The sequence below is a fragment of the Parasteatoda tepidariorum genome, chromosome 2 (genome assembly GCF_043381705.1).
Source record: "Parasteatoda tepidariorum isolate YZ-2023 chromosome 2, CAS_Ptep_4.0, whole genome shotgun sequence".
In the NCBI taxonomy this organism is placed as follows: domain Eukaryota; kingdom Metazoa; phylum Arthropoda; class Arachnida; order Araneae; family Theridiidae; genus Parasteatoda; species Parasteatoda tepidariorum.
This window is the reverse complement of record NC_092205.1, coordinates 16,690,660-16,706,747: the sequence shown is the minus strand read 5'-3', so window position 1 is coordinate 16,706,747 and position 16,088 is coordinate 16,690,660. Positions and strand designations below refer to the sequence as shown.

At 29.1% G+C, this 16,088-nt stretch overlaps 1 protein-coding gene across 2 annotated transcripts; it reads right to left on the bottom strand.

Annotated features, from left to right (window-relative positions):
• Positions 1-335: 335 nt before the first annotated feature.
• Positions 336-15,002, bottom strand: LOC107455952 (sn-1-specific diacylglycerol lipase ABHD11-like). 2 transcript variants are annotated; one of them, XM_043047472.2, is made up of 6 exons: positions 14,815-15,002; positions 8,020-8,173; positions 5,912-6,085; positions 5,354-5,542; positions 3,558-3,757; positions 336-523 (listed from the first exon to the last, which is right to left on the bottom strand). In XM_043047472.2, the coding sequence occupies exons 1-6, from the start codon at positions 14,832-14,834 to the stop codon at positions 391-393; spliced, it is 870 nt and encodes a 289-aa protein (XP_042903406.1). In that variant the 5' UTR covers positions 14,835-15,002; the 3' UTR covers positions 336-390. The 2 variants fall into 2 exon arrangements, with proteins under 2 accessions (XP_042903406.1, XP_015929172.2); XM_016073686.3 differs by lacking the exon at positions 14,815-15,002 and adding an exon at positions 12,759-12,860.
• Between the last annotated feature and the right edge of the window lie 1,086 nt (positions 15,003-16,088).

Genomic DNA, 16,088 nt, shown 5'->3' with positions numbered 1-16,088 from the left:
TAATGAATTGTTTATAGGTAGTTATTATTTTAAAAACAAAAGAAAAATAATTTTTAAATAGTTTGACAAAGAAAAATTCATTTGGAATTATTTTACTGCATTTTCAGCATAACTTGATTTACGCTTATATAGAAAAAGAGCATGTTATAATAAAAATGGCCATTTGTGACTTAAAACTGAATTTTTACTTGAAAATGAGCGTTTCTTACTCGTTAGAACAATAAACACAATTCCTAGAAAATCCGGTTAAAGTTCTTTCAAAAATTAACAAATCATAAGAGGTTCCGCTGCTCTTTCTAAGAAACACAACTTCAATACAACATAAAACATAACCATTGTTGATTGTAACAATGCATTTTTAATATACACAGAATATTAACATTATTGTTATCATTGTAATCGGCTCAAAACTGTTTCAAGAAATTGATCTGTTAATTCCAAGTGAACACTGTGTGATGCACATTTCAATTCAATAAATTCAGCTTTCGGGAAATGTTTCTTGATGTGTGTTTCTTCAGATATCCTAAATAAAACAAAAACAACAAAATAAAATCATAACTAATATTTCAATAAAATATACCAATTGTAAGTGGCAGGGAAACCTGCAACCTCTAGGGAGCTCGAGGAGAGGGGGATTCCTAAATTGCATCTTCCTTTGGGTGGTAGAAGAGAAATGGAATACCTTTCGAGGACCAACTTGCAGAAGTTCAAACCTTTATGTCTCTGGTGAATCTCATTTCCATGGAAAGTGTAACCTAAACCCCACAGACTATTAACTGCTCTAATCACCAAAGGTCTTCGACATTGCCAGGACTATTTTGGACGTCTTCGGTGTTATTTGATTCCATTGCTCCACTCGGACAAGACTATAACAACGACAAGTCACAGTAACTATGGAATTAAATTAAATTTGCATGTTAAACATATTCAACTCTCATAACCTTTCGTCCCTTTTCTTTAGCTCAAAAGAGCTGCCTTATGCACGGCTATTTATCGTGCTTCTAAGATTTGTATGTAATCTTCTCAATGAAGAAATCCTCTACATTAAAGCCATTAATTTTGACGGTGGATTTCCTTATGATGATATCATCTACAGAAAATTAATCACGCAGTTCAACAAACCTTTTTTTTTTAATGGCGGGCACTTGGAACTATTGTCCATTAGCCTCAGAAAGTGCCAGAACTTCTCAGACAATTCAAAAAACTCATCCGTTGCATTTTATCAATTAAATTGTTTTACCATTTTCCGAAAATTAGTCCCCAAATTTTAGGATTTTAAATTAATTTGAGTTAAAGTTATTTTCTCCCCTCTAAACAAACTAAATTTCCCTAGCTTTAAGGACCCTATTGCTAGTATCAATAGATGAGTTTTTAACAAATTTCTTGTCATTGATTTTGCTTACATTAGACAAACTAAACGCCCCTGAGAACATGAAACAAACGTGTAAGATTTATCCAGAAACAGAATATTAAACAATTTTTCCCTTCCCTAGAAAGTTGGAATTCCAAACATAGGTTCGAGTTTTCTTCGGCTTGAAACTATCCTCTCTACTCTTTCTCTGCTGACCTTGATTTCTAGGAATCATTCCATATTTTAAAAATTGTAATAATTTAGTTACTGATATTTTTAGTATCTCAGCATCTGCCAATGTATGGAAATCTATTCGAATTTAATTTCTACATCTTGCAACTCGGAGAAACACCCTCACGCCTGTTTTTCATCTCCCTTCTATTATTATATTCTTCAATCTTTTTTCTCTTTCTCTATTTGCTGAAATACTTTGGACGTCTTTTCTTGTTTTTGTCTTGTTACTTTTCCACAGTTATTTGGTGTTCTGAGGGAAGTTCTTGTCTATAGAACCGAAATGATAGCATGTCCATTTCTGTGCCTCTATCTGGCCTTTATTCAAGTTGTTTTTGCCTTATATTCACTTTATCACGGTTCTGTTGTTTACATGTATTTTTGATTCCTAGAACTGTTTTGGCAAGTGGTTGGCTGCTGTCAGGGCTACCCAACCACGATAGGTCAGAGGCAAGACATGAAGCAAAAGAGGAACACTCTGATCCTCCAGGTTGGGCAAAGGCTAAGAACCACAAACTGAAAACATTCTTGTTTCAAAACCTTCAAAAGAAATTGACCGGACTGATCTCTGAAAATGACCTAAGAATGGTAGAATGAAGCATGACTCTTAGATTGCCAGTAAGAATGTGATGAGTTTAAATCACGCAGGACATCTAAAAGGACAAATTTAAAAATACTGTAGACTTACGTAACGGCAAATTAAGAATCGGAATTGTTGAGGAACGATGAAGAGAATTACAGAAAGCAACTGGAAATGTAGAAAAGAAGTCCTTGGAAGAAAAACAATAAAATAAAAAATAATAATAAAGACAAAATAAAAAAAAATGTTAAAAGACAGAATTATTTCTTCAGAAGAAAACTAAACCTAATGTATACTTCTGCAACAAAAAAAGAAAAGTAAAGAAGCTAAAAAGCCCCTTCGGCGAAAGAAAAAATAGAATGGGAAGGAAATAGATTGAATGTTTTAAAAGAAAAACATAATCCATTATGTATTTATGGAGATTCCAGCCCGAAACAAGCATTTCTTGAGCAGTAAAGGAAAAACAGATTTCAAAATAAATGGAGCGAATGATATAATAGGTTGCCAGATGCAGTTAATTAAGCATAATAGTTTTGTTATTTTTTCAGGCCTTCGAAATAAGTACTGATATTAGTTCATTCGCCAAAAATGATTGTAAAAATATCAGTGTTGCTACTAATTATTTTCGAGAACTACAATTAACTAATTTTTGCAGTAAGTACATTTGAAGAAATGCATTGACATGTTAAATTAATGGAGAAAAAGTACTTGCCCGTTTATGTAAACCATAAAAAATTGCCATGTTGTTATTAATGTCAATGATGCAATTTTTGACTATCGAGTGTTGACCCCAAGCAACAGCGTTATGAAAAATGATACGGAATATTATTATTCTTTAGTTTGAAGGGATAAACTTTTAAAAACATGATTTGCTTTCTGATAACATAAATCTACCGAAAATAAGTAAAGCATAGGTACCTGAGAAAATTATTGATTATCCTAACTTTTGACACTCATTAGTTGACCTTGAGCAACAGCGTCATGCCAAATGATACAAGATATAATTATTTTTTATTAAATTACAGAATATATTATTCTTTATCACAGAATGCTTTATTCTTTATAACAGAATATATTATTCTTTTTTATTGTTTGAAGGGATGAACTTTTCAAAACATGATTTGCTACTGATGACATAAAGACACCAGGAAAGGCTGCAAATAATAATAATGAAAAATCGGAACTGTTAAACCTTAATTAAGTATATCTGTACATGTCTTTCAATTTCGTGAATGATTTCGTAGTGTTGATTAATCGCGATTTATTGGTTAATTACATTTCTCTTACACCGTACAAAAACGGATATTCAGCTAGTTATAAATATTTCTTAGAAAATAAAATTTGGAAACAATTAAGAAATTTGAAACAGGCATATAAATATGTCATGTTGCTTACACGCGAATGGGCGAGTCTTTCCCATATATGAAATAAGCATGGCCATTAAATTGACCACTAGGACTAGTCATTAATGTTTCTGGATCTTGAAATGCTCTAATTATTGGATCCCTATTGAAAGCTACGTCATATCCTCCATCTGATCTTCTCTTCAAGACAAAATTCGATGACTTTAAAGATTCTTCTGAGCTATATACCCCCTGAAAATAATTTATTTCTTACAGTAAGAAATAACATGAAAAATTAATAACTCTTATTCAGTTAAAACGGTTCTGAATGAAACGTTCAGTAGAAAGTTACTATTAAAAAAATCTGCTTAAAAATAAATATTTATTATTTTATTTGTAGAAAATTTCCGTTCTTAATTTCTACCGAAATTCACTGAAATTACTTTTCAATGTATTGAAAATATTTATTTTTTTAATCAAACAAAATCTGTAACATTTCATACAAGTTTTATTTTTCAGCTCTGGCCTTTTCTGTTTTGAATCAAAAAAGTTTCATATCAAAGAAACATATAATACATTCTGTTGTTGTCATCTCCTGCCAAAACGCCTGCCCCAAGTCCTCATAATAAAAACTGTCAGCAGATGGTGCTACGAACACAGTGGAAAAATAATTCCCTCACCCCTCTCAAAAAGAAAACCTTCAAGTTACTTGGAAGTTGGAATTAAGATGCTGTTTACCGTAATTAACTGTTGTTAACTCAAACATTCAAAAATTACTCAAACACTCAAAATTACAATAAAAATTAACACTCAAAGTTAACACTCAAAATTAACTCAAACACTCAAACTGTTGTTAACATTTGACACTGAAAACTTTTTTTTGATAACGAACTTCATGTATCATCAAATTGATGTTGCCTTTTTAAATATGGTTGCCGGTATAAAATGGTTAGAGGTATGTCATAAAATAATCAACTTACGGTTAATATATTTGTTACGGTAAATAGGCAACCTTGGCCTGCATTTGAGGTCTTTAAAAATGCCTAATAAGGGTGTAACCTTCTTCTGCTTTTATATAAAAAAAGAAAAGAAAAAAGGATGAAAATAGTAGTTTTGTTTCTTTAAAATACCTATTTTCAGTGCAATTTTCAACTGTTATTTGGAGTAAGTGAAAATAGCAAAATATGGTGAAATTGCGCTCCATTTTGAGTTGCCGGCAAATGAATATCAATTTTTGGTGTTACATGGCTCGAAAGTTTTAGCAGTGTAAAGGGTCGAAACAAATTTAACCTTGATTTTACAACTCGGCCTCTATGTTTTTTTTTTCTGGATCTGCTTTTCAATTTTTTTCTCTTTCGGTAACTGAGTTTTTTTTTTAAATTTTGATTTTTACTTTTTATGTTGAAAACTTTAGGTTTTATATTTCAACTCACTTTGGCTTCTTCTCATGCACGTCTGGCAAGTCTTGAAAGTAGGGGCCGACTTTTGAGCCCTTAAAACGCATCGATATTTTTTCTTCAAATCAGTATTTTTCTGAAGCGAATAAAGTTTTTAATCAAATAATATTTTACCACTTTAGTTGCTTGAGAATTTATTATTGGAGATATAAATATTTTTTTAATATGTTAAGCTATTTTTTAGATATCTACTTAGATATTTATTTAATATTGTATGAGATATTTATTTAGTACGATAAGCTATTAAAGAGTTAGTATCTTTTGATTACTACATAATACATTACGTAAATCCATTAATGTGATTAATGATGTGATTAAAATTTTAATCACAACAACAGCAATGTTTCGGGTTTTAACATGAATTTAAAAGAAAAAAATTAAAAAGACTTACAACTTCTTTATTATTCTTGCTTAAAGTTTTCACAGCTTTTATAAGAGCTTCATTTTCACTTAAATCTTTTGGAACACTTTTTACAGCTTCACAAAAATCTGATGCGTAGCGTATAACAGAATCTGTTACTTCTTTTGGAAGTTTCTTTACGTACATGTCCTCCGAAAATACCATTTCTACTCTTTCAGGCTATAAAAAATATTTTGTATTATGATTCAAAGATGTTTTACACAACTTGAAAAAAGTGTTTCAATTCGAATGAAGTGCTCAATCAGGTAATCAAATTAATTATTAAATTAAAAATATTATTAAATAAATTAAATTAAATTCGAAACCAAGTTACGATACAATTTAGTAATATTGAAAATGATATAACGGTTTAACAATGGTTTATTGAGTTAGATGAAAATATCGAAACTTTGAGATCTTCATTGACATGCATTTTATGATGTGACTTTCCTCGGCGATACAAAATAAACATCTTTAAATTTTACACTTGCATATTTTTTTTCAAATTTATTAGTATTTTCTTTATTATAAATAAACTTATACACAAACCTTTCTAAGCGCAGCATTTGTGGAGGTGAAACTTCCCATACTGTGACCAACTAAAACGGCTCTTTCGATGTTCAAGTCATTCATAAATTGAAATAGATCATCAACGTTTAGGTCGAAATTGAAATGTTCAGAATATTCACTTTCTCCATGGTTTCTTGCATCACAGGCGTAAGTCTGAAATATTAACATAAAAAAGAATCGAATTCAAATATTTGAGTGATATATAACAAATACTAAACAAAAAATATAAAAGCTTCTTATTAAAAATTAATAAGTATATTTAAATTTTTATGAAAGTTACACACAAATAAGATCAAAAAAGTTCACATGCTGTACGCCTTTTCGTGTACAGTGTTTGAAATGCGACTTTTTCAAAGTTTGAATTCTCAGGAACTATTCGATCGATTTTGCTCAAATTTTGTACACCCAATTTAAAATTTTTCAAATATTATTAAATAAAATAATAAAAAATATTAAACTTTTACTGAAAATCACATTTTTGCTTGGAATTTTCTTTAGATAAATGAAATTTATAATTGAGTGCAAAATATTTTTCAGTCCTCTTAAAAAGTTTTCAAGATATGGTGAAATACTCAAAAAGTAAAATTAACATTACGGGTCTCAAATTTTGGACCGTTTTCTGATATCATGATGACCCTCATATATTCTGGGGGTCAGAAATCTGGATCAGTCGAAAAAAATTTATGTTAGTTCAGAGAAAGTGCGTTTTTTATTTCGTAATTTAAAATATAGTCCGAGCTTATTAATTGACATATTTGAGGTCACTCTCTAATGCCAGCAAAATTGAGTTCTAGAATGTCATTTGAAACTTGGAAAAAAAAAATTCCACGAATTTCAAAGATAACTCCAAATACATTTTGAATATATTATTGACATTCAAATCTCGCCAAATAGGCATGTTACTAGCCAATTTAATATAAATATGAAAATAATAAGAAATGCTAATAGAAGTGAATAAAAAAAATATGATAAGAATAAGTAACGAAATCTTAATATAGAAAGAATAAATAATAAAATGTAAAAGGCATTAAAATATATAAGCATAAAATTGCACGCTCGACCCTAATTCTTAATTAAATCATAATATAGCATCTCTAGGGGTACTGAATTGAAGATTGATCGTTCTCGGGTTCAGGTCAAGATTACGATCTAATGATGAATGATTTGATAAATAAATGGGTCCCCCCTATAAACAGTTTGTGTCGCGTGTGTGTTGCTTAAGTCGTATACTTGGCCATAGATATCTATGAATCCACATAGATCCACTGAAAAACAAGAAACGCACCCTCTGCCTTAAATATGGTTGGTTTGACTAAGCAGGCTTGCTGGAATGACAAGTGCCATTAGAAACAACAACAGAAACTTAATAGAACATGACAAGGAATTTGTGGAAAATTGTTCCTCCATGTTTAAATCCCATTTTTTGTGCTAATCAGAAAAAAAAAGAAAAAGAAAAGATTTTAACGAAACAGAGAAAAATTCGAGAAAAAAGGTTACTGCAAAACAAAACTCGTTGAGAACATAAAGAAATTTATAAAGAAAAAAGAAAAAAAGGAGAATTTTTGCAACAAAGAACCAAATTTATGTTATTAGAATCTTTTATTAGACAATTTTTTATTTCTTTATGGTACCAGATATGCAGAATTTCTGGTATTCAAAATAGTAATTGTTGCATTTTTTTCTTTTGAAATTTAATTTTAATTTTACAACTAGTGTTGAACAGACGGCTCATTTTTGAGTTCAATGTTCAGTTTTGATGTTTAGCTCCGATAACTCTCTATGTTCAACTCCGTAGCCTTATAATTTTAACAAGACCAGGAGACAAGAGAACTCTTAAATGAAGCGTTGAGACAAACTAAAAATTTTTTGAAGAAACTAACAGGTGATTAGATGGAGGGGAAAACCACGAAATCCCCCTAGTTAACCCGATGACAAAGGAAATGTAATCCATGATCTGTGGGCATTTAGATTGGTTCCAATCAGAAGCAAGATTCAAATCAAACAGCTATCGCATTGAACCTAAGTAACCTCTGTCCCTTGAGGCGCCATGTTTTCTTTTGTAGAAATTGTCATTGCAAGAAACTTACTTTCCTTTTAGTTTTGTCAGCTATGATCTGTGCTATAACGTTCCACGATTCTTTTGAAGAAGTGAGGCCATGCAAAAAAATTACTGGTGCTAACTTGTCATTGCTTCCTCCTGAAGGCTCAAACTTCTTGTAAGCAATTTTTACTGGTGTGTAACTAAGGAAAAATAAATATATTAGGCCGAATACATAGTTAAAAGTTGTTATTTGATTTAAAATATTATTCCTATACAGATGAAAATGACAAACAGAATGAAATAATATTGATAGCATGCCTGAAGTTTAAATTTTGTTCCTCCTTTGTTAATAAATTTTCTTTTTATCTCTTACAAATAAATTTTTCTGATTAGCTGCTAAAGTTAATTGAATTAGCTACATAAATAGTCAAAACATAAGTAACGTAACACAGGGAAACATTCTGATAAAGTTACCATCCTGTACGGTAATGACATTTGTGGTAAGAAAAACCAAAAATCTGGTACTTAAAACCAGAATATACGGTATTTAAACCACTCATTTGAGGTAATTTTTAGGTTGATAATGTGATTTCTTACCGAAAGTTCTGGTTTTTAAAATTAAATATCTAATCACCACATATTTAGTGAAAAATACAAAACTGTAAAATCAATTTAATCGAATAAATGGTTCTTATGTCATGGCCATGGATATGATAAAGTTATCAAATTTTACGGCATATACCAAATTTTATCACACATTACAAAACCATAATTTATTTTTCATTTTATCAAAATCATTACCAAAGCGCTTCTTTAAGAATTTCCGAGCTAATTGGTGTTCCCTTAGAGCCAGTATAACGGTAAATTTTACCATATTCTCGTAGTATTAAATTTTTTACTCATGGTACTGACCAAAAAGGTAATTTGACAGTTTAAAGGTAATACATCTATGAAGTTTTTAAGCAACTGTTATTTTAAAATTATTTTAGAAAAGTGCCTGTTTCCTGCTATTTGTTAAATGTCTGTTACAAATACTACAAGGATGAGCAGTAAAATGTATAATCAAAAGAAAGCGCGCTATTTATTTTAATTATTTATTTATTTCTTCATTTCTTATTTAATTTTACGTATGCTAATGTTTTCTATTTGTGTTTATGCAGATTAAAATACAACGATAGATAAAAATAAAGCCTTTCAAGCTATGTGGTGTTAAAAAAAATAATTATTTCAAATGGAATAAATTTCCACAATAGAGAAACAACGGGCTCTAGTTGACTGGCATGTGGATAACTAATGCCAATTCGAAGATGGGTTAATATCATTAAAATGATTAAAATGGGGTGCAACTGGCAGTAGTTGTGTGATGATGGCATAGATAAAATTATATAGCTTTATTTAGTTTTTGTTCTAAAAGCATTTATGCATTATTTGGGCAGTAAGTATTTGAAGAAATTGTGTTGCTTAAAATCTTCGCGTCATTGTTCAAACTCTAAATATATTAAATCTTCCGAACATTTATTGAGATTCACTAAGAAAAATTACAACTAAATCAGTTTTTTATGCAACATTGCATAAGTTTTGAGAGAATTTTGACTTCCTCCTAAAATATAATGAGCTTTCGTACTGCTTTAAGTTACTGATATTTTACTCCCCTTAAGTATTGAAATTCAAAGAAAAAAAATAATACGTACTAATCTAGGGATGGGAATTTTTTCAGTTATTTCATGATCGATATCTCCTTTCAAAAATAAACACTATTTCGCTACGTAATTCTCGAAACATAAAGATCAACTATAACGAAACCATCAAGGACAGAGAACTTGTTGTATGTGCATTTAATGGAATGACTCTGCAATATGCCACGTGTATTAAACGGAAATTACAGTAATTGTCATAGCTAGCAAAAAGTAATGACTTTCACCAAGTTTTAAATCAATGACAGGACAGAAAAGCACCTCTGCCAAAACAAAAAGTCCGAAAATTGTCCCTGTTTTGCATACTTTTTTTTGAAGTTGGCACGGATTAAAACATGTTATCCGAAAATTTACATGGTTATGTTTTGAACTAAATGGAACCAAACAAGGGAGTGGGCTCTTGAAAAATTAAAAGTTCAAAGATAAGGGTCACCCCAATATATATATGGGTGATTCTCACGAAATATGACAATTCACTGTCCCTTGCTCCGAGATCTAATACTATAATACTAAAAGAACTTTTTTTTAAAAAAAATAATAAATTGAATTGTTGTTAACATTTTAAAAAGACTTTGCACTAGCATTGACTGTTTTTTATAGTTAAAAAATTTAATTGAACTTCAAAATGTCATTTTCCTGGCATGTCCCAAACANATATGGGTGATTCTCACGAAATATGACAATTCACTGTCCCTTGCTCCGAGATCTAATACTGTAATACTAAAAGAACTTTTTTTAAAAAAAATAATAAATTGCATTGTTGTTAACATTTTAAAAAGACTTTGCACTAGCATTGACTGTTTTGTATAGTTAAAAAATGAACTTCAAAATGTCATTTTCCTGGCTTGTCCCAAACAATGTTTCCAATAATAACTAGCTTCAAAATTTCCCATAAATTTTTCAATATCTAATTTTTTTTCAGTCAACCGGTGTAAGCATTTCTATAATATACGCAGATTGCATTATTTACAAAAACTTCGTTTAAAATAATTTTTTCAGTCAATAATTTGTTTGTCCTAAGAAAATCTGTCATTTTCCTGGCTACTTTTATTTAGTAGTTTATAACCAGAATAGATAGAGCCAGCAATCAATGCCTTAGGTTAATAGATTGATTAGATACCCTCCTATATGAACATGTCTTGTTGCATGAATAAATAACCAACTTTCTGGTTCAAAATCTATTTCAAAAATTTTTTCAAGATCAGTAGGTTTTTGTGTTGTCATTTTCCTGATTTCTTGAAATCATTAATAACATAATCTACATAGATTTATCTGAGTTATTTTAAGAAATCCTGCTGTTTTCTGCAGAATGTAAACGTCTAAGACCAAAATATTACATTAAAGTAAAGTTATATGCTATAAAATGGCGAATTTGTCATTATCCTGGCTGCCATTTTCCTGGCTTATGAATTCCAGGACATTGAAGTGTTACCAAAAATTTTTTTAACTGCTAATACTGTAAGGAGGAAAAGAAAATATTAACCTAATACCAAGTTTGTATGATTGTAATATGGTTGGATGTAATCAAAGTTATTTATTTATTTAATAATTGATTATTATACACAATTTTATTCTGTACGTATCAGCAACAAACAAATTTGATTTTTTTTTCTTTCTACAGTGGATAAAAAGAATTAATTTAAGCAATTTATGATCCATCTAACATAAAGGCTTAAGTTGAGTTACTTACTATTAACTTAAAATGACTGTTTTTAAAACTTCTGGGATAATATGCCATTTTCCAGGCATTCAAGATTTAGTGAATTTCTATTTTATTTTTTTTCTCGAGCAAATGTCAATAAACTACACTGCTGTCTGTAAGATATTAATAAATATAACCAAGGAAGCATACAAAAAAAAATTTGGATTATTTTGAAGACTTTAAATTTGAAGAACTTTTTTGGTCCGAATCGTCATGTTTGTAAAGAATCACCCGTATACACATAATATTCTGATTTTATTGATGAAAAACAGTCAACTTCAAAGATGGACGCAACACTTTTACTTCATCTCAAATCTTTTATAATATTCTTAGATTTACTCCGAGGTGGATGTTAGGCAGTGGATCTAGTGGTTTAAAATATCTTAGCTATTAATATCTGGAAAAAGCCATGCAATTTTGATAGTCCTGCTGGCTGGTAGTAAGGTTTCGATATACTGGTATGGTTTTGGAAGTTAATTTGTTGTGAAATATTTATAACATAACGTGACCAAAAATAAAAATTTTAATATCTTTATTGGTCTCTATATGGCACCATATCTTCAGGAGTAATTTTTTTAAATGATCACTGTTTTTTAATGATCACTGTTGTGATTGCTCATTTTCTAATAAAATAGTCTTTAAAATAAAAATCGAATACTGGTGACCCTTAGTGAAAATGGGACGAATGACTTCGAGAATGCTTCCTTTAGAATGACTTCAAAATTCCTGGTATTAAAACTGGAAGAAAAATATTAATTTCCTCTCCACAGCTTTCTCCATTCGAATTTTGTATGCGTAAAAATGACACCATTCCTAAAAACTTCGCGCTTGATCTTTCAAATTGTGCCAACTATTTAGTTATTAACAATTTTCGAAAACATTTGCTGCTGAAAAAAATATTGCTTTTAAAACGTTATTATTGACGCGTTTTCAAAATTTTGTCCAACCTCTGTATATTATATCTATACATAAATTTCTCTCTTTAAAAAAAAATCCACATAGAATTTTTTTATCTAAGATCGATAACTAATTTCAATCATTTGCTGCTATTATAATACTTTTTTAAATCAATCGCCATTTTATATCATTAATATAATTATTTTGCTTCACACATGCTCAAAATATAAATAAAAAATATATATTATGACCATTCTGATTCTTTTTTTCAGATAATAAGACTTAAAAAGAGATCCTTTTAATATTTTTCCTTCTAATTCACTGATTATGCAGAAATAAAAATTGTCTCAAATAATGACACTATTAAATAAATCACTTTTTATAAGTCTTCAAATAATTTTTAATATAATTAAAAAATAGTTATAAGTAGTGCATAGATAACATTGTGCATATATTTTTAATACAGTAATTATTAATAATAATGAATCTTACTTAGTCATTTTGATATCCATTCAGCTCCCACCAGAGACTATCATTTAATAAAGAAAAGTATCACTACAAGAAAAAATATTAGCGAATCTTTCTAAGACTCTAAAAGAAAATACTTTTTATTAATTTTTATGTCTTGGTAAATAATCAATAGCAGCTTAATAAATTTGGCGAGCAATAACTAGTGCAAAATGGGTATTTTTTTATTGACCGATTCTTTGAAATTTTTTATACATTTACACGATTTCTGTTATTTTTATCAAATATATACCACGTATGATATTGTGAGACTATATTTTGATTCTTATTTCAGACGGAATCACGTTTATTTCTCCCTTTCATAAGGAATAAATAAATAAATAAACGTTTCTTTCTTCATCGCTGCTGTTTCAAAAAGTTTTTTCCGCAGGCAACTCACACTGTCTTAATGCAAAATCTAATGAATGAAACATTATGGAATATTTTCTTACATTATTTTTCAACGTTTCTTTTGTTTTTCTTAGCATTTTTGTCTGTTTCTGTGTTGGACTCTCTTAAATTCTTTTTAATTCCAGAACTATTTGAACTAAACTTCTGAAATTTGGGTATGGACAACAAGGAGCAGTTTCAGTCCTCCATAGTAAAAATAAATAAAAAATTTAATTAGTTCCTTCAGGATAGATATTTGAAAAACGTATTTTTCCTATTAGTATAGCAACATCCATTGTCATAGACTAAACTATGGACGATTCTGTTATGATTTTATTGCACGTTTTTTAACCTTTCANTCGCCCCCTATAGTTCGTTGCGATCGGGAATAGAGAAACAACGGGCTCTAGTTGTATGGCTTGTGTATAACTAATGCCAGTTCGAAGATGTATGAATATCATTAAAATGGCAACGCGTCTAGAAGAGTGATCTGACGTTGAAGTGAATAGAATACTGCAGGGCAGAAACAGGAATTTTTTCCTCTGATCAGAGATCAGTTGTAGCATTTTTAACAATAACACTTTTTTACACACGTTGTTACTTTCAAAAAATTATAATTTTAAAACACTTAAAAAAAAACAAGCATTAATATTATAAGCCTTTGAAGTATTTCTCAAAATATGATTAACGATACAAGATTCATTAAAAAAAAGAAGAAACATTTTGAGAAACAAGAGCAATATGTTTTGTTATACTATTATTAAATATTGTAATAATATTAATTATAATATTATAAAATATTGTATCAACATTAATTATAAGATCATAAAATATTCTCATAATAATTACATATTTGCTAAATAAAGTACTGTTGTGATTGCTCATTTTCTCCAATAATAGTCATTAAAATACCCCCTTTTGACCCTTAGTGAAAATGAGAAGAATGATTTCAAAAATGCTTTCTTTCGAATGACTTCAAAATTGCTGGTATTAAAACTGGAGGAAAAATATTAATTTCCTCTACACAGTTTTGTCCATTCGAATTTTGCATGCGTAAAAATGACTCCATTCCTAAAAACTTCAAGCTTGATCTTTCAAATTGTGCCGACAGTTTAGTTATAAACAATTTTCGAAAACATTTGCTGCTGAAAGAAATATTGCTTGAAAAACGTTATTATTGAAGCGTTTTCAAAATTTTGTCCAACCTCTGTATATACATATCTATACATAAGTTTCTTTGTTTTAAAAAAAGATAAAAAATTCCATATAGAATATTTTTTAGCTAAGATCGATAACTAATTTCTATCATTAGCTGCTATTATAATACTTTTTTAAGTAAATCGCCTTTTTATATCATTATTGTAATTATTTTGTTTCATAAATGCTCAAAATATAAATAAAAAAATATGATGACTATTTTGATTATTTTTTTCAGATAATAAGACTTAAAAAGATATCCTTTTAATATTTTCCCTTCTAATTTACTGATTATTCATGAAAAAAATTGTCTCTAATAATGACACTATTAAATAAATCACTTTTAGTAAGTCTTCAAATAATTTTTAATATAATTAAAAATTAGTTATAAGTATAAAAATAACTTATTGCATAGATTTTTAACACTATAATTATTAATAATATTGAATCTTACTTAGTCACTTTGCTATCCATTCAGCTCCCACCAGAGACTATCACTTAATAAAGAAAAGTATCACTACAAAAAAAAAATACTAGCGAATCTTTCTAATACTCTAAAAGAAATTACTTTTTATTAATTTTTATGTCTTGGTAAATAATCAATAGCAGCTTAATAAATTTGGCGAGCAATAACTAGTGCAAAATGGGTATTTTTTTATTGACCGATTCTTTGAAATTTTTTATACATTTACACGATTTCTGTTATTTTTATCAAATATATACCACGTATGATATTGTGAGACTATATTTTGATTCTTATTTCAGACGGAATCACGTTTATTTCTCCCTTTCATAAGGAATAAATAAATAAATAAACGTTTCTTTCTTCATCGCTGCTGTTTCAAAAAGTTTTTTCCGCAGGCAACTCACACTGTCTTAATGCAAAATCTAATGAATGAAACATTATGGAATATTTTCTTACATTATTTTTCAACGTTTCTTTTGTTTTTCTTAGCATTTTTGTCTGTTTCTGTGTTGGACTCTCTTAAACTCTTTTTAATTCCAGAACTATTTGAACTAAACTTCTGAAATTTGGGTATGGACAACAAGGAGCAGTTTCAGTCCTCCATAGTAAAAATAAATAAAAAATTTAATTAGTTCCTTCAGGATAGATATTTGAAAAACGTATTTTTCCTATTAGTATAGCAACATCCATTGTCATAGACTAAACTATGGACGATTCTGTTATGATTTTATTGCACGTTTTTTAACCTTTCAGTTTTTCCTATAAGCTCAGCGATAAACCTGTTTAGCGTGGTTACGTAATCGAGTTGGTAATTTTAATGCTGCTTGAAACCATGTGTTTATTTTATTTATAGTTAGCTTTTAAAAACTTTTATAAAAATTAAATTGTTTAAAATCAACAGTAATTGAAATAAAAAAAAAGTTGTGTGCCAAGAAGCAAATTCAAACTTAACGGTGAAAAGATACTGATTCGTTGGAAATCGCAAAAAATCGCCTCACTTATACTGACGCCAACCATTCTTAATTAATTTCTGTAATTTGAAATTCTATACATGTGGAAATTCGTATTGTTTTCAATTTGTACCAATTATCACAAGTACTACTACAGACAATTTTGGTGCAAACAATTTTGGTGCATAATTGTCACCATTTTTTGGTGTAAAGTTAAACTAAATATATTTTTGAATCCAAAACTGTAGTTATCATGCTCAAACTTATATGAAATGGAAAAAATAAAAATTTTCTAAAAAATAATTCACTATA

Excerpts from the sequence above, each read along its gene's own strand:
- LOC107455952 (XM_043047472.2), bottom strand. The coding sequence starts at position 14,834 with ATGGATAGCAAAGTGACTAA. Across the intron at positions 8,174-14,814 it reads ATGGATAGCAAAGTGACTAA|TTACACACCAGTAAAAATTG; the intron begins GTAAGATTCAAT and ends ATTTTTCCTTAG. Across the intron at positions 6,086-8,019 it reads CTGACAAAACTAAAAGGAAA|ACTTACGCCTGTGATGCAAG; the intron begins GTAAGTTTCTTG and ends TTAATATTTCAG.